At 39.3% G+C, this 20,664-nt stretch overlaps 1 protein-coding gene across 2 annotated transcripts in view; it reads right to left on the reverse strand.

Moving 5' to 3' along the window:
* The window catches only part of LOC145246000 (cell division cycle protein 23 homolog), a 78,112-nt gene extending 62,586 nt beyond the window's left edge, over positions 1 to 15,526 (reverse strand). The window contains exon 1 of one of the 2 annotated variants that reach the window (XM_080107797.1): positions 15,373 to 15,526. In XM_080107797.1, the coding sequence (XP_079963923.1) occupies positions 15,373 to 15,473 (101 nt within the window). In that variant the 5' untranslated portion in view covers positions 15,474 to 15,526. The remainder of the gene's footprint in view (positions 1 to 15,372) is intronic. The other variant, XM_080107798.1, reaches the window with a different exon arrangement.
* Between the last annotated feature and the right edge of the window lie 5,138 nt (positions 15,527 to 20,664).

Here is a 20,664-nt window from a genome sequence, read left to right on the forward strand (position 1 = left end):
TTTCCATACACACATTTTAAAATCTGAAAAATTAAACTTATGTTTTGCATACATTTAATATGTTGTTTTGTACCGTTTCTCATTTAAGCACAGTGCATTAATTAGGGTGTAATTTATTTCTTCAAAAAATATCTTGAAGCATGTAGTGCTTAATACCCTTTGTATTTTTTTTTAGTGGTGGGATGATTAATCAGAATCGTTAATCGTAAGAATCGTGTATTTTGGGGGGAATCGGAATCGCATCGTTAAAAAATACCTTAGATATAGTTTTAGATTATAGTTTTAAGTTGAATTGTTTGTTTGAAGTAAGATTAATGCTGTCAAAAATTTATGATAAAAACGGCATAGAACTTTTCATAACATATTCAATATGTGTACAACATATTTAATATGATGTACAGAAGAGTTTCGAAATTTCTTTGAATTAAAAATAAATTTTTTAAAAATTTTAGCTTAACTTGCTTTTATATTTCACCATTTCGTTTTTGCTTCTCTAAATAAATACTTCTCTACATTAAAAACCGACCTTGTGTCTAACTCTGCCCTCGTGGGGAGGCAAGTAAATAGGAAGTGATATGGCGGCTGAAAAATTTTTTTCGACCACCATAAAAGCATCACAATACACCCTGAAGAATTTGCGCCATACGCCCTTTTTGGTCTAAGTTAACAACTAGCCACTACTTGTGTTCCAAACTTTAAAAAAAAAAAAAAAAAAAAGAATTATCACACGAGATGAGTTGACTGAGTAATATTAACATTTTTTTTACTCTTAAAAATAATTTTACAAACTTCCAGATCAAATGATTTTACAACAAGTAATGAAAAATTTCTGTTTTATTATGTTTTAACTCAAAGTTATACAAGAATTAAAGAAGTAATTTTATTATTTACTATTATCTTCATCTCCATATATAATATTTGGATTGCAGAAATTCTCCTCTGGACCAAAGCACTGTAGGTTTGCGACAACAGATGCTACATACAAATTTATTATTTCTAGACTATTAGCCTTTATCTTATGTAACTTTAGAAAAAAACTTTTAGACACATTTAGTCATTATAATAAAATCCTTTTAGACACATTTAGTCATTATAATAAAATCCAATATATCATCATAATCGCAGCACCTTTAGAGGAAATAGTTCCTATTTTTCCCCCGCTAAATATTAAGTCCTCCTACCACCTCCTCAGTCAAGATAGAGAGGAAATATACACATTCTAAAGATATTGCACTTGCACCCTTTGTAACTGAGTCATAAACTCATACATATAACATAATCTTTCCATTTCCCGATACAAAAATAATAAATTCTCCCCTCTCAAATTTTACCCAATCTCATTAGCTGAGAGCTGACAATTTGATTATTCCAGAATCTATCTATTAATTCATAAACAAATTTTTACCTTAATTCCACAATTTTCTTTAAAAACGAAAACATCCCAACCTCCCCATGTCAAGAATGCCTTTCAGAATAGACACTAACCTTGTCAGCATACCAGAAAACCTATAAAAGTTGGCAGCTCGAATGTGAACGATGAGCTGGACGTAATATAAAAATGTACCAAATTTAAAATGGCACAGAATTTAAATTTCCGTTCCATTTTTACGGTAAAACAGAGCATACTCCACAAGTTTTACTGTTTTTTTTTTTTTAATATGAGTATGCTTACTAGGTACATGCAAAATGAATGCTGATGCTCAAAATGTATTAACATTTTAACCCCTCCCAAAAATCAGGAAATTAACCAATTTTAATGAAATTCTCTGTATTTATCAAATAATGATCACAGAATATAATGAACCCATTATTTTTTATTTAAATCTTAGTGGAAATGTATTACTTCGGTTAAACAATAAATGCCTTTACTAAAGTTATCGTTCTCAGTAATAAATAAAAAAATGAATTTTTTTTTGCTTTTTTATGAAAATAAAGCATCATAAATCATAACAATTTAAAATTTAATTTTTACATGAACATTACGAAAAAAGTCCGTATTAATGAAGTCGATATAACTCGAAGAAAATATAATTTTCTCGAACTACCGATATTATCATTGAATAATTAAGCATTGTTTAATATTTTCATGCAAAAAAATTATACTTGCAAAAAATATTTCTACTTTTTTTTTAAATTACAAGTTTTGCATAATTTTTATATGTAAGATTCTTATATTTTCCTTGCCTGCGTGAAATTTTCGGCGTAACAATTTTAAAAATAAAAAATTTTAATTTAAAAACAGGAACATATAAAATAAAATAAAAAATGGTAAAAATGATACAAACGTTCAAGATAGGAATGTACGGATGCATATATGGAAGAAAAAAGAAAACTTAGCACTCCTACCTTCTTTTTAATTACATGACATCATTTTCAGACTGTCTCAGATTTGGGGCTTCCATATAATCGATGTTTACAAAACTTCCATTTGTTGTGATTTTGTGAAGGGCAAAATCCCTCGATTTTGGGGGCTAATTAAGCTATTTTTTGTACAAACAAGAATGTATTTTTATTTAAGTCAATATCTTAGGACTTTGCTAATTCTCTTTAAAATTTTGGCGAATTCTCAGGATACAGTCCCTGAAAGATTATTGATGTTGCAACAGATTCATCTGTTGTGACCACAAGGTCCCTTAGTTAATAAATTTGTGTGGTTGATTAGTACTCACAAAAAAAAAAAAAAAAAACAGCGACTTGTTTCTGTCACAAGTCGCCTTAAATAGAAAAATGTCTTGCCGCACAAAAGGAAAAATCAGGTGCACATAATATTACGCGCCAAAACCCTCATAAATGAAAACACAAGGAAGCAAGCAACTTTCTGTTGCCGGAGCTCCCTGGAGGTATGTAATTATTTCCTTTACTCTCCCGTCTCCAGAAAAAAAAAAAAAAATCAAAAGAACAAGAATATTTTTTTTTTCAATCTTGGTTTTGGCAATTATAACAATGCCAGCTGTCCTCTTCAGGAGGGGGATGTTTTTTTTTAATTACATTTTCACCCCAAACAAGGCACATTACCACTTTGGTGGAGGGGGCTACTATCAGGGGCAGCAACTACTGGGGCACTATGTTGGGATTTGGGTAGCAAAATCTCGGTTCACGTTACACTTGAACTTCTGCATGTCAGTACAGTTAGGGAAGCAGAGACCTGGAATGGAATTCCAGGGTCTAGCGGTTCTGGGGAAGAAACTACTGGAGTAGAAAGATCTTTTACATCTAGGGATCTCTACTGTGTGGGGGTGGGATTTGTTGAGGGTGTCTACGTCGTGGGGGCACAAGTGTCTGCAGTTCGTCAGAGCATTCACCATTAAAATTCTTGTAGAACAGGCAGAGGGATGCAATGTTTCGTCGATGGGACAGAGGCTGAAGCTTAGATGCCAGTTCAGGGCTTATCAGATTGGCGACTCTCTTTTGAAGCTTGTCTAGGTGCGAGAGACTAGCAGCAGATGCACCAGCCCAAATGTGACAGCAATACTCCATACATGGGCGAATGGTGGCCTTATAGAGGTACAGGATACTTTCAGGTGTCAGTAGTTTTCTAGCACGGTAGAGAGAGCCTACCTTTTTGCAGCGGCCCTGGCAATGTTTTCAATATAATTGTTCCAACTTATGTTTCCTGTGAACGTTAGGCCAAGCAGTTTGAAAGATGTACTCTCAGACAGGGAGTCACTGGCCATTGCTATTAGTGGCAGAGAAGGTTTCTTGTAATTATTGAAGGAAACCAGTTTAGTCTTGGCAGCATTGAATGTGACCATCCATTTACGTCCCCATTCCACTACACTGGAGGTCATCCTCTAGTGTTTTTGCCATTTCTTTAGTTATGTGTTCATTTGTTTTCCTATCATGCCTGTTATAGAGTGTGGTGTCATCAGCATATATACCCATCTCAGAGGCAGTTTTGTCGGGGAGGTCATTAATAAATATTAGGAACAATAGAGGTCCAAGGATAGACCCCTGAGGCACTCCCGCATTTATATCACACTGTTTAGATGTACGACCGTCGAGGACAACCTGGATTTTTACTCTTATCTAAGAAGGATTTAATTATGTTAAGTATTCTACCAGTGATACCGTATGATTTAATTTTCCTGAGGAGACCCTCAAGCCTTAGATATATCTAGAGCTACTGCTCTGCCTTCCCCCGCTTTGTCCAGTGAATGGTATATGCGTTCAGAGATTACAGTGAGGATATCTGCTGTGGAACGGGCTTGTCTTAATCCATATTGTTTGTCAGTCAGAAGTTTAGCATCTGTAAGGTGCCGGACTAGAGCATGGTTAATTATGGTCTCAAATATTTTGGCAAAAAGTGTGAGGAGGCTAATGGTGCGATAATTTGATGGGTCGAATACTGGTAGCACAGAAGCAGTTTTCCATCTCCAGATCCCCACGCAATAAAAATGGAACCAGTAATCACAACCATGGCACCCAATCATTGCCATTCCATCATTCGGATTCCCGCATCCTGGGCAAATGCAATCTGGCTCCTCATCCACCAGAGACAGTTCTAAACCGTGCCAATCAGGCTAGGGGAAAGGCAAATCCTCTGCGGTGGAAGCGCTCTCTTGAAGGCAGAAGGGGCAATACCAAATTTCCTCCCCCGGTGGAAATTGACTTAAGCCTATGCATGAAAAATGAAACCAGTCATCGCATCTGTCGCAGTATACCATGGGACTCCCATCGTCGGGTAAACTGCACACTGGGCAATTCTCAACATGTTCTACCCCTGTGAGGTGAACCTCAGATGCCATATCAAGGGAGGTGTGCTCTTCCTGGTCACGATCACCCTGTATATGTAGAACTCTCTCAGCCCTTAACTCCAATGGGTAAAGGTTTTTCGAGTGCACCTGCAGGGACCCATCCCCACGCTTGACCTGCGCAGATCTCACCAAGCCATCCTCTCTTGGGTACAACTGCGTAATCCTTCCTAAGATTCAAAATGGTCGACTCCGGTTAGGAACCCTGATCAAAACCACTTCTCCTTCGTTCACAAGGTTTGAAGTTGCTCCAGATTGTGGTTGGGTTCACTCCCTTAGGCTTAGCAGGTACTCTTGGTGCCAGATTCTTCTGAATCTTTTCAAAGCTTTGTCTCGGTAGCTAAGGGATTCTACCAGGTGCTTCCGGGACAGAGGTTCAACTTGGCTAATATCCCCTTGGTTTATCCTAAATATTAGTCGGAGATTAAGCATGGGGTGTAGGAAGTGATTTGGAGTCAAAATCTCCAACCCTTGGTCGGAAGAACTTCTGTATGTCAGTGGTCTATCATTCACCGCATTTTGAACATCCGATAGTATAGTCAAGAGGTCAGTATAGTTGTAAAAAGCCCAGCCGATCAGCTTGTATAGGCAAGATTTTATCGTTCTAATAAGCCTTTCCCAGACATTACCGTACCATGGAGAATACAATGGAATCCTATGGTGTTTTATTTCACACGTCCCGAATCTCTCCTTAAATTCGTTACATGTAAATGCCTGATGAACCACACTGTACCCCGCAACAAACGATTTAGCGTTATCGCTATAAATGTGGAAAGGTATGCTGTATGTATTAGTAAAACGTATAAATGCTGTCAGGAAGGAATAGACAGATATATCCTCCACTAACTCTAAGTGCACCGCTCGCACTTCCAAGCATGTGAATACTAATACGTACATCTTTGTCCTTTCTAGATCTCTCTGTATGCACAAATGCCCAGTGAAATCCTCACCGGTTCAAAGGAAAGGTCTAATTAGATTAACTCTGTGCGTAGGCAAGAAGGTCTTCTTGGGTACGAGAAGGGTATTGCATTGAACTTTCGACACAATGAGCATCCGGAAAAAACCTTCTTCATCGCCAGTCTCCCTCAAGGTATTCAGAACCCAGCCAGCCTCACTTTATTCAATGTGGTGGGGGTACCTAAGTGGCTGCATTGGTGATGACAATCCCACACAATCAACATGGTCAATGGATGGTCTTTAGCTAGGATTGCAGGGTTATGGATTTCAAATTCAAAGACAGCATACGTTTTTTAATCTGCCCTTAGAGCGGATTAGCCTCTCCTCATCTAAGAAGAGATCTAAACTTCCTACTCTCTGAGGAATGGCTCCTCTATCAGGATTCTGTAGAAATTTCAGCTCCTCCTTAAACGCCTGACATTGCATCACCCTGATTAAATGTAGGCAGGCTGCCCTTACTGGGTCTAGGTCCTTCCTTCTCAGTCTATAAATAAATTCAAAGACACGAGCCGTAACATTCATCAACATCGACAGCGTAGAGTATTTGTCAAATGGTACGACTGGCTCTTCCTGATTAGGTGATACGGAGCAGCACACAGAGGTAACCATCTTATTTTCAGGACTCAAACAATTTAAGGCGTTCTCCGACCAAGGGACCGCCTGATCCCTCAGTCACACAGGTCCATTAATCCAATAACTTACGTTTTCTTTTAATTTCAGAGTAAATAAGCCTCTGGTAACAAAGTCTGCTAGATTTAAATCTGAGGGCATGTAGAATAATCAAAAGAACTGTGTTAGTCAATAACACACAACAACAATAATAATAATAACAATAATAGCAGCAACACATACCAAGGGTTCAGCTCATGCACAAGACAGACATCAGATTGAGCTGGACTGAGGGCTTGTACTTATGTACAAGCATATCCAATCAGGTGATTCAGCCAATCACAATCCAAGGAATAGACTGGCCCATGTGTGCACAATGGAATCTCCCATTGTGCCATAAATAGTTCTCCTCTGTCATGAGAAGTAACTTTAGTCTTTGTCAAGTTATCCACAACTTGAACGCTGACCGAAAGTCCACTACACAATCCAACATGGCGCTACGAACAGGATTCGAGACAGAAGATTGGGAAGACTATTTCCTCAAAGCAGGCATTGCTGCCGATTCCGCCAAGAGCTACGCTGCAACTTTTGTGAAGGAAAAACTGAGGAAAGAAAACCTTCAAGTAATGGATCGAGCCATGCTAAGAGAATTGGGAATCACAACAATGGGAGAAGCTCTGTCTATCCTTCGACAAGCCAAGGAGCCCGCTACCTAGACCACCTATGCTAAGGCACCAGCTGCCAGGCCTCCCCAACTTCATCTCGAAATGACCCCTCAACAATTCAGAAAATTTCGGATTGACTGGGAAGTATTCACCAGAATAACGGACATGCCAACTTCTCAGGCCAATACCCAGTTATACAGTTGCGCTGATGAATCCGTTCAAAATGCAATCATAAATACGTACCCTAAGTTCTTCACCACCAACCCAGACAAGCTGCTAGAGATGACAGTGTTGCCCGGGCCATCTTGCAGTATCGGAATACCCCAATCCAAAGCATTGGCCTATCACCGGCCCAATTATTACTTCACCGTCGACTACGTGACTCCATCCCATCACAGCCAATCCTCTACAAGCCTCATCCTGAATGGGTGTCAGCGGCACAACATCGCGAGGAAATGCTCCACCACCGCAATGCAAAAATAGTAGAAAGATACAATAAATATACCCACAACCTTCCACCATTACAAGTTGCCATCCAAAATCCAGTCAATCGCAGATGGAACACAACGGGCAAAATCATCAGTTCCCTACCAGATCGACAATACCGAATCAGGGTTAACGGATCCAGAAGGATCACACTTAGGAACCGCCGTTTCCTCAGAAAATGCGAACTTAAGCCTACACCAACCCCAATACCAAGTGCAGCACTAGGACCAACAATTCCCTCAAGCGATACTACATTCTTGCATATCCCACTATCTCCCTGTAATAGCACATACACAGCAACCAAACCCCAACAACAAACCACACATTTATCCCCACGCTTTCGATCAAGGATTCCCCGAGCTCTTTCTAGGTTACTACCACACAACAAACTAGGCCTAAAAGAGAGATACACCTCTCACACAACCCAGCCTACTCGTGGGGGGGGGAAGAGGGGAGATGTAGAATAATCAAAAGAACTGTGTTAATCAATAACACACAACAACAATAATAATAATAATAGCAGCAACACATACCAAGGGTTCAGCTCATGCACAAGACAGACATCAGATTGAGCTGGACTGAGGGCTTGTACTTATGTACAAGCATATCCAATCAGGTGATTCAGCCAATCACAATCCAAGGAATAGACTGGCCCATGTGTGCACAATGGAATCTCCCATTGTGCCATACATAGTTCTCCTCTTTCATGAGAAGTAACTTTAGTCTTTGTCAAGTTATCCACAACTTGAACGCTGACCGAAAGTCCACTACACAATCCAACAGGGCATATATTTATAATGCAATTGTACTCCAAATACTGCGGTTAGTTCTCTTTCCCATTGATCAATATCCTTTAGTCTGTTTTTGGCAAACACATTCTTGTTATTGGTGGTTTTAGAGATTATCCAAGATAGAACTATTTGTGACTCCACTGCCAAGGTTACAGCCTTAAATCGAATCTTTGAATAGGATCTCAACAGAGTGGGGAGGAATTTTATTGCCAGGAAAACTGCCAGCAGTTTCATCGTGGGCAATGTCCTGGTTCTCAGAGGGGCCACCTTAGCCTTGGCAAATATGAGGGATGAATTACCCCACCCAGCAGCATAAGCGGTGAACCCATATGCCCTTAGGCATCACAAAATAAGACCAGACTTGCCTCCTCCCCTTCATCAATGGCACGCCTAGGAAAATTGATGGAAGCAACCCCCAATAACTCCAATGCAATGGCTGCCTATCTTAAGTGAGTTGGGACGAAATAGTTCTGGAGTGCACTCCAGAAATAGTTCTGGAGTGCACTCCAGAAATAGTTCTGGAGGTGCACTCCAGAAATAGTTCTGGAGGTGCACTCCAGAAATAGTTCTGGAGGTGCACTCCAGAACTAGTTCGTCCCAACTTACTTCTAATTTCCACAACTCGCTGATGAAGGTGCGAGCCTGAATGGTCACAGGGAGGCATAAGGAAAAAGGATTGAAAATCTTAGAGGCCTCTGAAAGAATCTGCCTTTTGGTTCTGGCCTTAGGATCACAAACCTAGGGAGCGACAGAGATGACGTCATTCAGGGGATGATATCTATATACTAGTACCTGCTTCTCCCATGAACAGTCATGTTTGATATACATCCCGTCCTCCTTCATTGTCTCCTGCAAGGTAGCGTTATTCGAATTACAAGCCAGCAGGGAAAATCCGCCCTCCTACAGCCGCCTTACTGCCTTGGAGTAGAGAGTGATTAAATTCTCCAAATTATTGTCCGTTTTTATTAAATTGTCCACGTAGAAGTTGGATAGTAACATCTCTGAGCAGGGATCCATGGGGAATCGTCTGGCATTGGAGAATTTAATCACTCTCTACTCCAAGGCAGTAGGGCGGCTGCAGGAGGGCGGATTTTCCCTGCTGGCTTGTAATTCGAATAACGCTACCTTGCAGGAGACAATGAAGGAGGATGGGACGTATATCAAACATGACTGTTCATGGGAGAAGCAGGTACTAGGATATAGATATCATCCCCTGAATGAAGCCAAAAATAAAAACCTTAATATATTGTTCTTATTCAAAAAGAAGCAGAATTTGTTTTTGTCTGATTCCTCGGCCAAACGCACCATCAGAAACGCTTTCCTAATGTCAGCCAAAAAGACATATTTGTTTGAACGAAAGTGCAATGTGAGATTCAGCATGTCACCGGTCAGGTTGACTCCATTGTATGCGGTGTCATTAAGAGAAGCAGAATTTGCGGTTTTAAATGAGCAATTAAATACTGTCCCAATCCTGGTCGTGCTGGTAGGGTTGTTCCTGAAGACGGGTCTATGCAGGATCCGTACATAATTCCTATAATCTTCAGGCACACATTCCAAGGGTTCTATTATACCCTCCTCTTCCTGTTCTTCAAAAACTCTCAGGTATTCATCATATAATCCCTTAACCACCCTGTCCAAGACTTTGATGGCCACATGGTGATTGGACTGGACCTTCCTTAGCTTGTGTTCATACCAGGGCAGTTTGATCGAATAATGACCCTCCCTGATGAAGATGTTATCCATAAAATCCTTTAATTTATCCTTGTCACAGTCTGAATTGAATTCGGATTTGGGGAGACCCAGAGACTCTAGGCTGAATATTTACTCCAGGCCCTTGTCCACCAGACTGTCTTCGAACACGTCCGCGAAAGGATCGATGTATGAAGGGCAAGGATTCATAGCATTATTAACGAGTGTCATCGCAAGGAAACTGCTCAACCATTAGGTTATAATCCAGGCTCTCAGTGTACACAGTTCCTTGGTCCTCGTAAAGAAAATGTTGGATGTTCCCAAATGGGGTCTCCCAAGCGGTGCCATTCATACAACGTACTACCTTAATAGGGTACAAATATTGTAAGAGGTCTACTCCCATCAAGCCCCATAGCCAAACACTACCACTTGTAATTTCTGTCATGTGCTCCATCCCTAAATCTCGAAGATTTTTCCAAACCAGTGGTAAATCAGAGACCTTATGTGTAAGGTCTAGTTGGTTGTCAATGAGAATAGGCACCTGAAGGGGCCGCTCCTGCAAATAAGTCCACTAGAGTAGTCAATTGTTTACATCTACGATGCTTCCTACTGACAAAGGAAACTATGTCCAGGTCTACGTCCTCCAATGTATCCGGGCCACAATGCAAACGATCCAGGATTTCACTCGAGAAGTACAATCTCTGGCTGCCGGAATCCAAGAGACACGTCATCGACACTGAATATTCCCCTCTTCTGATGATAGTCTTGATCATGGGTAGAATGTTATGGGTTATTCAAGCGTTAGAGCTTACATTGGTACTAACTCCTGCCTCTTCTAGTTTCAATTCTGGACACATTACCAACAGATGGCCTCGGAAGTGACACACCCTGCATCGAGCCTTCCAATCCTTATCGACAGGGCATGCACTGCTAAGGTGACTGCTTCGGAACATCGCTCACATAATCCCAGCCTTTTACAACGCCCGAATCGTTCGCCATAAGTCGAAAATGTTCTACAGTCCATGCTGGAATGTCCATTGTGGGCACAAAAATTGCAGAATTGGGGACTCTACATATCGAGACCAGCATGAAACCCCTCCGTGGTTCCTCCCTGTGTATTCCTATTCCAAAAGGAACTCGCCCTTGGACGGAACCGGGTGGTAGTATCAATTTTACTAGAAGGAGCGCGCCCAACTTGAAGGAGGGCCTTGATCACACTTCCAGTATGGTGCAGTATGTATCCCAGGCAAGGATAATGGGAGCGTGACATTCTAATTAGTTCAGCACTGATTTCTGAAGGAAATTTCTTGAACAGTATGTGTGCTATGATAGCACCACTACCAGAGCCCTCCTGGAGGAAGTCATAGCGATAATCATAGTCCAATACCCTAAGTACTCCCTTAGAGCATCATAATTTTTGTCCACCTTGGGATTGTAACACTGAAGAGAGGCCACATCAGACCTGTAGGGTTGATGTGACGTTTTTTTTGGTTAAAAATGATTTTTTGTTCCCGGACGATGATCGGGTTTTGAAGGAATAAAAATTATTATTAATTTTTTTTTGTCAATAAATTCTGAGCTAAGTCTGTTGTTGAGATGGCGGCAGCAAAAGTGCCTTTGTAGCGAAATGTTAAATCACATTCTAAACTTCAAAAGCGAAAAAGAATGCATAAAATATTTTAGCCAAAATACACAGGCGTTTGATCTGTGAGTTTGACAGTTGAAAAAGTCGGGTTGTTTTTGATCTGAGAGAAACACAAGGTCGTGTAAGGTCACGTTGCAAGGTCACATGCATTCTTGGTCTTTTGACGTAATCAAAATGTCTGATATAATGGAATGGCCGACAACCAGAACTTAATTCAAAGATAAACTAAAATTCCTTTGAATTATCAAAGCGAAAAATGAGATCAATAGATAATTTTAAAACAAATAAAATCGCGTGATTTACTTTAAGTCAAAGGAAAAATAATTTTCCTGGATATGGGGAAATTCCATTAGTAAGCCAGGGAGGAGTTAATTAATACAACGTGTAAGTTGGGCGTTAATTAAGGGAGGAGTCAATCCAATTTTGGAAATGGACTAATGAAAAAGGGCCCTGTCGAAGTATTATCAACCAATGAGAAAAGGCCCCGTCGAATTATAATCAAGCAATTTGATTGGTCGATGACGAACATGGGTGTCGTCATCATTCCATAATTGTATTATAAAAAAAATGAAAAATCAGAGATTAAGTGAGAGTCCGGGTCTGAGATTGGAAATCAGAGTCAAAGAGAGCTAAGTCGAGTTGTTCCGTCTCGGCAGAATCACCTCTCCTCTCTCTCCCCCTCGCTTGTTGCCTGATAACTCAACGCTTATAACGTGTCGATCACTTAACGAGAATTACGCAAAGTCCGCGATACCGACCAGGTATTTCAACAACAGAAGCTCAGTTGTAGAACTAACTGCTTGCTTGAATTAATTGTCAACTATATGTATATGCTGTAAATACTTCTTTTATGAATTTCCGAAATATATATTATATTAACCAACCTCCGGAGTTTTGTTGCTGATGTGCGTTGATCCCTATATGTGTATATTTCTTTATTTGCCATTTGTGACACCGTATCCGTCAACGAACACCCAGAATAACTAGACGATCCACGTAAAACAGGCCTTGAGGACCGAGCATCCGAGAAGAATCCCCAACGCCTTAACGAAGAACTCACTGTGTGACGCGACGTACTAACGATTGGCAGACCTGGTTGCCCAGTCGACATATCATAACTGTACCGACCAGGGTGCAGATCATAACTGGGCCGCGATCAGAGGTTCAAGGTCGTGTAAGACCACGTTGCAAGGTCACAGGATGACCTTGAATGATTTTTTCAAATATCTCTCTGATAGCCTCCTTGTCACAGTATTCCGCCTTGAGGATATCAACAGCGATTCTGAAATTCAGTTCATTATCGGAAAGGTGGTGTATAAGATGGAACGGGTGACCAGAAACATGTCTTCAGGCATACCAGTTTTTCACGATCATAATGAAGTCCTGCAGTGCAAAACTCAAATTTCGTTAAACTCAAATTTCCCTTAACGCAAATTTATTTTCTCGGTCAAGGCCGTCAAAGGTGGGGCAGGTGATTTTAGGTTTTGCTAACTCACACCCCAGACCAGGGTTGGGTGAAGTTGTAGCAGGTTCAACAGGAGCCAAATGAGGAGCGTCTTTCTCTGGGGCAAAAGAATTCCTCAACTCTCGCAATGATAGGAATATTGTAGACCTGTAAGAAAAGCGGTCATCAGCCAGTTCCCCTGCTTCCTCAGAGGGAGACAAGTTAATTATGTCCTTATCCCACTTCTCTAGCTCCTCAATTCTTGATTCGATGTTCCCTTAGTGGTGGTTCAGGAAATCCTTATCGAAGTAGCTTGAAGCCTTAAGTCGTTCCAGAGATCTATCTATCAACAAGTGTGTCATTCTTTTTAGCCTTATCAGAGTATTCAGCCGAGAAGACTCCATTCCGTAAAATGGAGAGTAATTAAATTCTGTTGCAAAATTTGGCAAATTCCCAGGATACAGTCCCTGAAAGATTGTTGACGACGTTGCAACAGATTCGTCTGTTGCAACCACAAGGTCCCTTAGTTGATAAATTTGTGTAGTTGATCAGTACTCACAAAAAAAAAAACAGCAACTTGTTTCTGTCACAAGTCGCCTTAAATAGAAAAATGTTTTGCCGCACAAAAGGAAAAATCAGGTGCACGCGCCAAAACCCTCATAAAAGAAAACACAAGGAAGCAAGCAACTTTCTGTTGCCGGAACTCCCCGGAGGTACGTAATTATTTCCTTTAAAATAAACCTAGAAGACTAATATTTATCTTTCAAAGGATTTTTACAATGAATTTATTTAACTTTCAAAATATAGCTGAATTGGTTAGCTCGTCGTGAAAACATTTTTCATAACTTTTTTTTTCCCATGTGTACAAATATTTTTTTCCTTTGGAAAATTAACTTTAGTTTTGGTACTCATGCACTTATTGATCCGTGCTGAAATAATAACGTTATTATTTAAAAAGCCATTTTTAACATGGGGAGGGGAGGGTGTTTTGTACCAATTCTGTACTTTAACCTTACAATTGAATAAAAAAAAAAACGTAAGTGCATTAGCACCTTAGTCTTTAATCTTTCAAATACAATCAAAAAGTAGTTGGAAACCTACAAAAAAATTATGATAAATCGGCTTTAAAAACTATGTCCCCCCATCTTTATTCGGCCATTTTTGCTCGTGCCCAATGTTTACGCTTTCGAAATGATCACTACATAGAAACGTTTTTTTAAGGCGGTGAGATTAAAACGCCAGATTCCTCTTCAAAATAGAACAGTTACCGCTTTTCTTTTATAATATAATTTTTGCGATAAATGCAATAAATGGCAAACTTTGTAAATAGAAAGAAGAGGAGACTGAATGCTTGGGCAAACCGTTAACCACACAAAATGAAACCCGGGTTTATGAAAAACACATACTTCTTTAGAAGCAGATTTTTGTTTGTTTGTTTTTTTAATAATCAACACTCGTCTAACCCTACAAGAAACCTCGTCGAAAAAAATATAAATTTTATACTAATTAGAAAAAGTGCAACAGTTAATCAAACGAATAAATGAAATGTCCGTGAAAAGAAGAAACAATAAAACGAAAAATAGTTAGAAAAAAAAAAGAAAAAACAAAACAATATACAACAATGTAGAATAAGCAAGTGGTTTTTCTTTTTCTGTTTCAGGAACCCAGGTTTCATTTTATGTGGTTGCCTTCCGGCTGTTGTAACTATGTTATCGATCTAATGTTGACAGCCATGAGGGCTGATCTATACAGGCGCCTCTTTTGTTTTCTATATTCTAATAACTGATCTAAATATAAGCAGTTATTAATCAACACTCGTCAATTGATACAAATAGCTTCAATGTTATTGTTTATGTTTTTCGCTTGAAGTGCCATAACGGAAACAAATTCTTTAAAAGATACTGTGTTGTTAATTGCGAACTATCATAAAACTATATAAAAATATTTGGTACTCATGCAGTGGAGTGCACCTATTGATCCGTACTGAAATAATAACGATATTATTTAAAAAGCCATTCTTAACATGGGAGGGAGGGTGTTTTGTACCTATTCTGTACTTTAACCTTACAATTGAATAAAAAAAAAAACATATAAAACTTTAATTAAAAGTGGAAATACGATTTAAAAAATAGCGCGGACCAGTAAGTGCATTAGCACCAAATATTTTGTTTTGTCTTTCGCAGGTTAAAAAAAAACTTATCTTGATCGTCGGCGGCGGAGATCTTTTACTTTTTAAAATGACTCTTTTAGATGATTTCGAAGAACATATTATTTTAAGACGTTTACAATTAAGTGCACACACATCTATTTCTCTCAGTACATATATACAACTTACCGAGTCGCTCCATGTATCAAACCACGTATATTACAATTCCAGTTTGCCTGAATTAATTCTTTCTTCACTTGGGAAATATCTAAACTTGAAATGTCCGCCATATCTGAATACTAAGAAAGATAACTCTGATTGAAGAGTTCGCATCTGCAACCCGTCGTCGCACAATCATAGAATAATTTTCGGAAACATATACACGTTAGCGTTGAAATTTCAAAACGATGTATTTATAGTTAATTTAATATTTTCTGTAAAGAAAAAAGCATCTGAAAAAATAAAAATTAATAACTAGACCACTGTTGCAGAGGAGCGAGAGACAGTGTGAGAGGTGAAATCGCCCGTATGCAAAAAAGTAACGGCAATAGCAAAGAGGAGGACCTCCTCTCATTCTTTATATAAAATTTTAATAAAGTATTGTATAAAAAAAAAAGATGGCAAACACAAATAATTTTAGACGGCGTGTATCGTGTTTCATTTTTACCGAGAAAAAAGATTAGATGAGCGGCAAATGGATTCAGAATCAGATAGAGCGAGAATGGGCGTGTGGGCGTCTCGAGAGGTTGAGATTCTTGAGCCCTTTGAGGTAGGAACTGATAGCCGGGCATCAGTGAGCACTGGAACGGGTAGCCGGACGTCAGTGGGCGCTGAAGCAGGTAACCGGACGTCACAGTGGCCATTGGAACAGATCGCTGGAGGTCAGTAGGCACTGGAACAGGTCAAATAAATACTGGAACAGGTAGCTGGACGTCAGTGCGCACTAGAGCAGGTCAAAGAAAAAATAGATTGCTGGACGTCAGTGGACACTGGAGTCGCTGTAAGCTACAGAAGTGAGCTGGAGGAGTTGCTGCAGGAGTAGGATTGAGTTGCTGAAAGCTGCAGGAGTGAGCTCGAAACCGCTGGAGTTGCTGGAAATGAATTGGAGTTGAAGCAGGTCCAGGAATTCAGGAACTAGAGTGGAAGGCTGTGAAGGGGGGGGGACTCAGGAGGTGGACATCAGCAGAAAATGGAGTGTGTATCGCGTTCTGCCACCCTTGGCCCCCACGATGACAACTAAACTGAAGATTTACTGTAAAAGCTGCTAGAGAACCGTTCATGGTACAGACGAGAACCGTTCATGGTACAGACGTAGAGTCTGTACTCAGGGACCAATGATGGTGTCGCTAAACAATGAATGACTATAATTAAGTTTTTTTTTAATTTGACATTTTCTCTAAAGAAAAAAGCATCTGTTGAGATGGTGCAAAATAGAAAACATGAATTGTTTTGAGGAAGAAACGAACAACATGTTAAATTGAATTAAACGAACAGAAATTTATTTTGTAAAGAAACAAATGAAAGAAAAGGGTACAGCACGTGTTTAGTTTGGCATGCGTCTCTCGCTGTTAACTGGTGAGAAAGAAAGTCTATTGTGGTAGAGAGAGAGTGAGAAAGTCAATCCAGTTTGGTATGCGTCTCTCGCTGTTAGCTGGTGCGAGGGAAAGTCTATTGTTGTAGAGAGAGAGAGAGAGAAAATGTCAAATCCAGTTCGTGAAGATAGAAAACATGTAAGGTGTACGTACTGTCTGTTGACTCTTGCCCCCACACATAGTAGCAGGTGACGTGAGGCGCGCGGGTGCGCGCGCCCTGGGAGGGAGCAAATGGTCCGTTGACCGCTCAGCTTGGGAACTACATCGAAAAGAAGGAAGCAGCTTATTATTCTTGCTTTTATAGTTGTTTCCGGTGGTCTTTTGCACATGTGTGGATTTCCTTCAAAGAGGAAGTGACGTTGCCCATGTGTGCGCGTATGTGTGCGTACATGTGTGTACGTTAGTGTGTGTGTGTATGCACGTGAATGTGAGTGTATGTACGCAAACGTGAATATATCTATGTGTGTGTACATGCGCGTATGTTTGTGTGCGCGTAGGTGTATGACAAGAAAAATGTCTTGGGATGTGAACGCATGTTTTTGTGCGAGACTAGAAAAGGCTCGTACACATCTGAAAAACAAAAATAAATAGATGACTGTTGCAGAGGTGCAAGAGGTGGTGTGAGGAATGAATCAACTAATATTATTTAGAGTTAAAAGTGTCTTCGCTGTTTATTAACTCTATTTATTTTAATCTAGGTTCGAAATAATAGTCATTTATTTTTGTTTAATTTGTGAAAGATGATGTTTTTGCATTTTCTCTTTGTTGTTTGAAAACGGTCATTGCTATTTTTAGCACATATGGTTGTCACATATTTCTGAGAGTGTCAAATTTTGCCCCCCCCCCTTCCCAGTGTTTTTTGTTTAAAGACATAGGATTGGTTAGCTGGCAAACCACAACACTACTACTACTCATAGGTGTAAAAATTTGAAAGAATCATTTCTATTATTAATAAATAGCAACACAAAGTTAGTCATGAGACTGCACACTTCCGCATGACAATATAAGTATGGGCCAAAGTCTTATTTGATCTTCCTTCTTCATATTGTATGATGTATTTCTGAAGTGATGATGTAAAATAGAAAAACAAAGTCTTATTCCAATATTTGAAACAACTTCATTGGCTATCTTCATTAGCATGTGATACAATAATTGAGAAGGAGAGAAGGGGCTGTTGCAGAGGTGCCAATCGACTGTACAACTAAGAAAGTAAACAGGTTGGTCTGAATCATGTGGACGAGATCTGAGACTAGAAAGGGTAAGTAGATGCTGACATGGTACTGGATGTTGATGGGCACTGAAACTGGAAGCTGGTCATCAGCAAGCACTGGAACAGGTAGGTGCTAGTTGATGGACACTGGAGCTGGAGGTCAAATGTCAAGGGCCTCTGAAACTGATGGCTTAAGTCACTGGAAGTAGGAAAAGTTAGTTGGGGCCACTGGAATTACTGGAAACTGCAGAAGTGAGTTGGAGTCACTGGAAACTACTGAAGTCGCTGGCTATAGATGGGGAGTCTCACAGGGCAGGAAGTAGCAGAGAATGAAGGGTGTCACATTTAGGTAGTTTGTGGTTGCCATTAATTTGATAAACAATAATCAATTTCATAAGAAAAACGTGCGCTAACAAAAGTGAAAATTATATTCCCTTGAATATAAAAAAGGTGACTGTTAATGAAGATATCAAAACGATGGTTGAGATATTTGATAAGTTGTCAGTTATTGGTGATCTAATACACAAAGAAGACAGAGTTGTACATCTCTTAGCTACACTTCCAGATTCTTACAACATGTTGGTGACAGCACTCAAAGCTAATCAAGAAATTTCTAATTGGATCTTAGTTACTGAGCGACTGTTACGTGAAGAATCCAAAATTAAAGAAAGGGAAGATAATAATGCAGAATTGAAAACCATGACATTCAAACACCACGTCAGCAGAAAGGGGCCCAAGTGTTATCATTGTGGAAAGACCGGACACATTAAACATGATTGTCAACTGCTTGGTTAAGATACTGAAGAGAATTTCAATCAGAATTATCCAAAACAGAAAGCATTCTTCACTAAGAAAATGCAGGATAGTTCAAACGTTGTCAGATTTTTCTCAAAAATGTGCTAAAAATGTGCTGTCTAAAAATAAAATTACAGGCTGGATTGTGGATTCTGGTGCTACGTGTCACATGTGTTATGATATGAAGAAATTTATTAATTTCCAAAAATTGGATGTGGCAGAAAAATAACTCTTGATGATGGATTCTCAGTTGAAGCATTAGGAGTAGAAACCATAGAATTGAATGTAAGTGCATCAAAAGGGAAATAGCAAAGATGTAATCTGTATGAGACTCGATACGTTCCCAAATTATGTTACAACTTATTAAGCGTGTCAAGAGCTACTAAATCTGGGAAAATCTGCATATTTACCAAGACAGGTTGTAAAATTTGGGACAAACAGAAAATAATAGATACAGGTTCAAAAGTTGAGAACATGTACTATTTAAACTGCAATAAAATAAAGGAAGTAGTCCATACTGCAATTACTTGCTCACACAGTAACACAAAAGAGGATATCAACCTTTGTTGGATAGAAAACATCATCGTTCCTCATTTCCAAAAACTGGTGGAAACTGAAACACTCAACGAAATTGTGCATAAAGATGTTTGTGAAAGTGATTTTTGAAATGTGAAAACTAAAATGAAAATTTCACAGGAAAACAAGTTTTTACTGATTTATCACCTCTATCCAAAATGGAGAAGTCAATATCTACAACTGGTTGGAAACATATTAAAAAGAAAGCCGAAAGATAATGTGTAGAGAAAGAAAGGATTGATTAGCAGAAATCTCCTTCAGATGAATGGAGGAGGGAATGGGATGGGAGAAAACTTCCACAAAATTTCAAGGAAGGTTTATCAGGAAAACTAAATCATCAACCCGCTAATCAAATTTGCAGTGGTCACTTTGACTGGGGTGAAAGAGATGACGATCAAAGTGGTGACACCCCTACTAATCCAAAAGGAATCGAGAACTAAAGCAAACCAAAGTTGGAGAAAAGACAAAGAAGGTCAACAACTCTCCTAAAGTTGCATGTACCTGTGACCTTTGAGTTGTGAAAACTGATAATCCACTGGTGCCAGAAGTGACGTTGAAGTTAAGTACTCTGATAACCGATGGTCTAACAAAAGGAGTTTGCAGCAGGTTGAAAAGTTGGTGTGCAAATTATGATGGCTGTGCATGCAAACCACCATGACATATTTTCTTTTTCTTAGAAATGAAAATCAAGTCTAACACATTCCTGGTATTCATTTCTGATATATCTCAATGCTTGAGAAGCAATATGTTATATTGCATATCCCTCCATATTTACACGAATAAAACAGAAACCAGCAGGAACTGTGACGGTGACAATAATGGTGACGCAAAGACGAACCCCGTTCGTTAATACAACATAAATGATCACACTAAACACACACGACAACATCAAAGCCCATTTCTTTATATACCCACATCATTTCTTTATATACCCACATCATAACTCACCTCAACAAAGAAAACCATCAGAGGAAACCGTCCATCAAAAGAAAAATCGAAATCCAAAGCACAAACATCACAGCAGACGCAACTCCAGCAGCAAATAAACACAAATAATTATCCCATGATGCACTGCAACAGTACAATGCCTACTAGAACACATTCATAACTTTCTTAGCTTTAAATTGATATTGCATATGAATAGCGGCGTAACTAGGGAGGGGCGGTGGGGAGCACGTGCCAGGGAAAGGCATTTTGAGAGGTTAAAAATAGAAAATATAAAAAATAAATAAAAGTTAACAAAATATTGGAAATTTTTTACCAAAAAGGTTGTAAAAGATTAGGACTTTTGGAGATACCGAAATCAGA

This window comes from Euprymna scolopes, chromosome 23 (assembly GCF_053919585.1).
Source record: "Euprymna scolopes isolate OS-2025 chromosome 23, ASM5391958v1, whole genome shotgun sequence".
NCBI classification, from domain to species: domain Eukaryota; kingdom Metazoa; phylum Mollusca; class Cephalopoda; order Sepiida; family Sepiolidae; genus Euprymna; species Euprymna scolopes.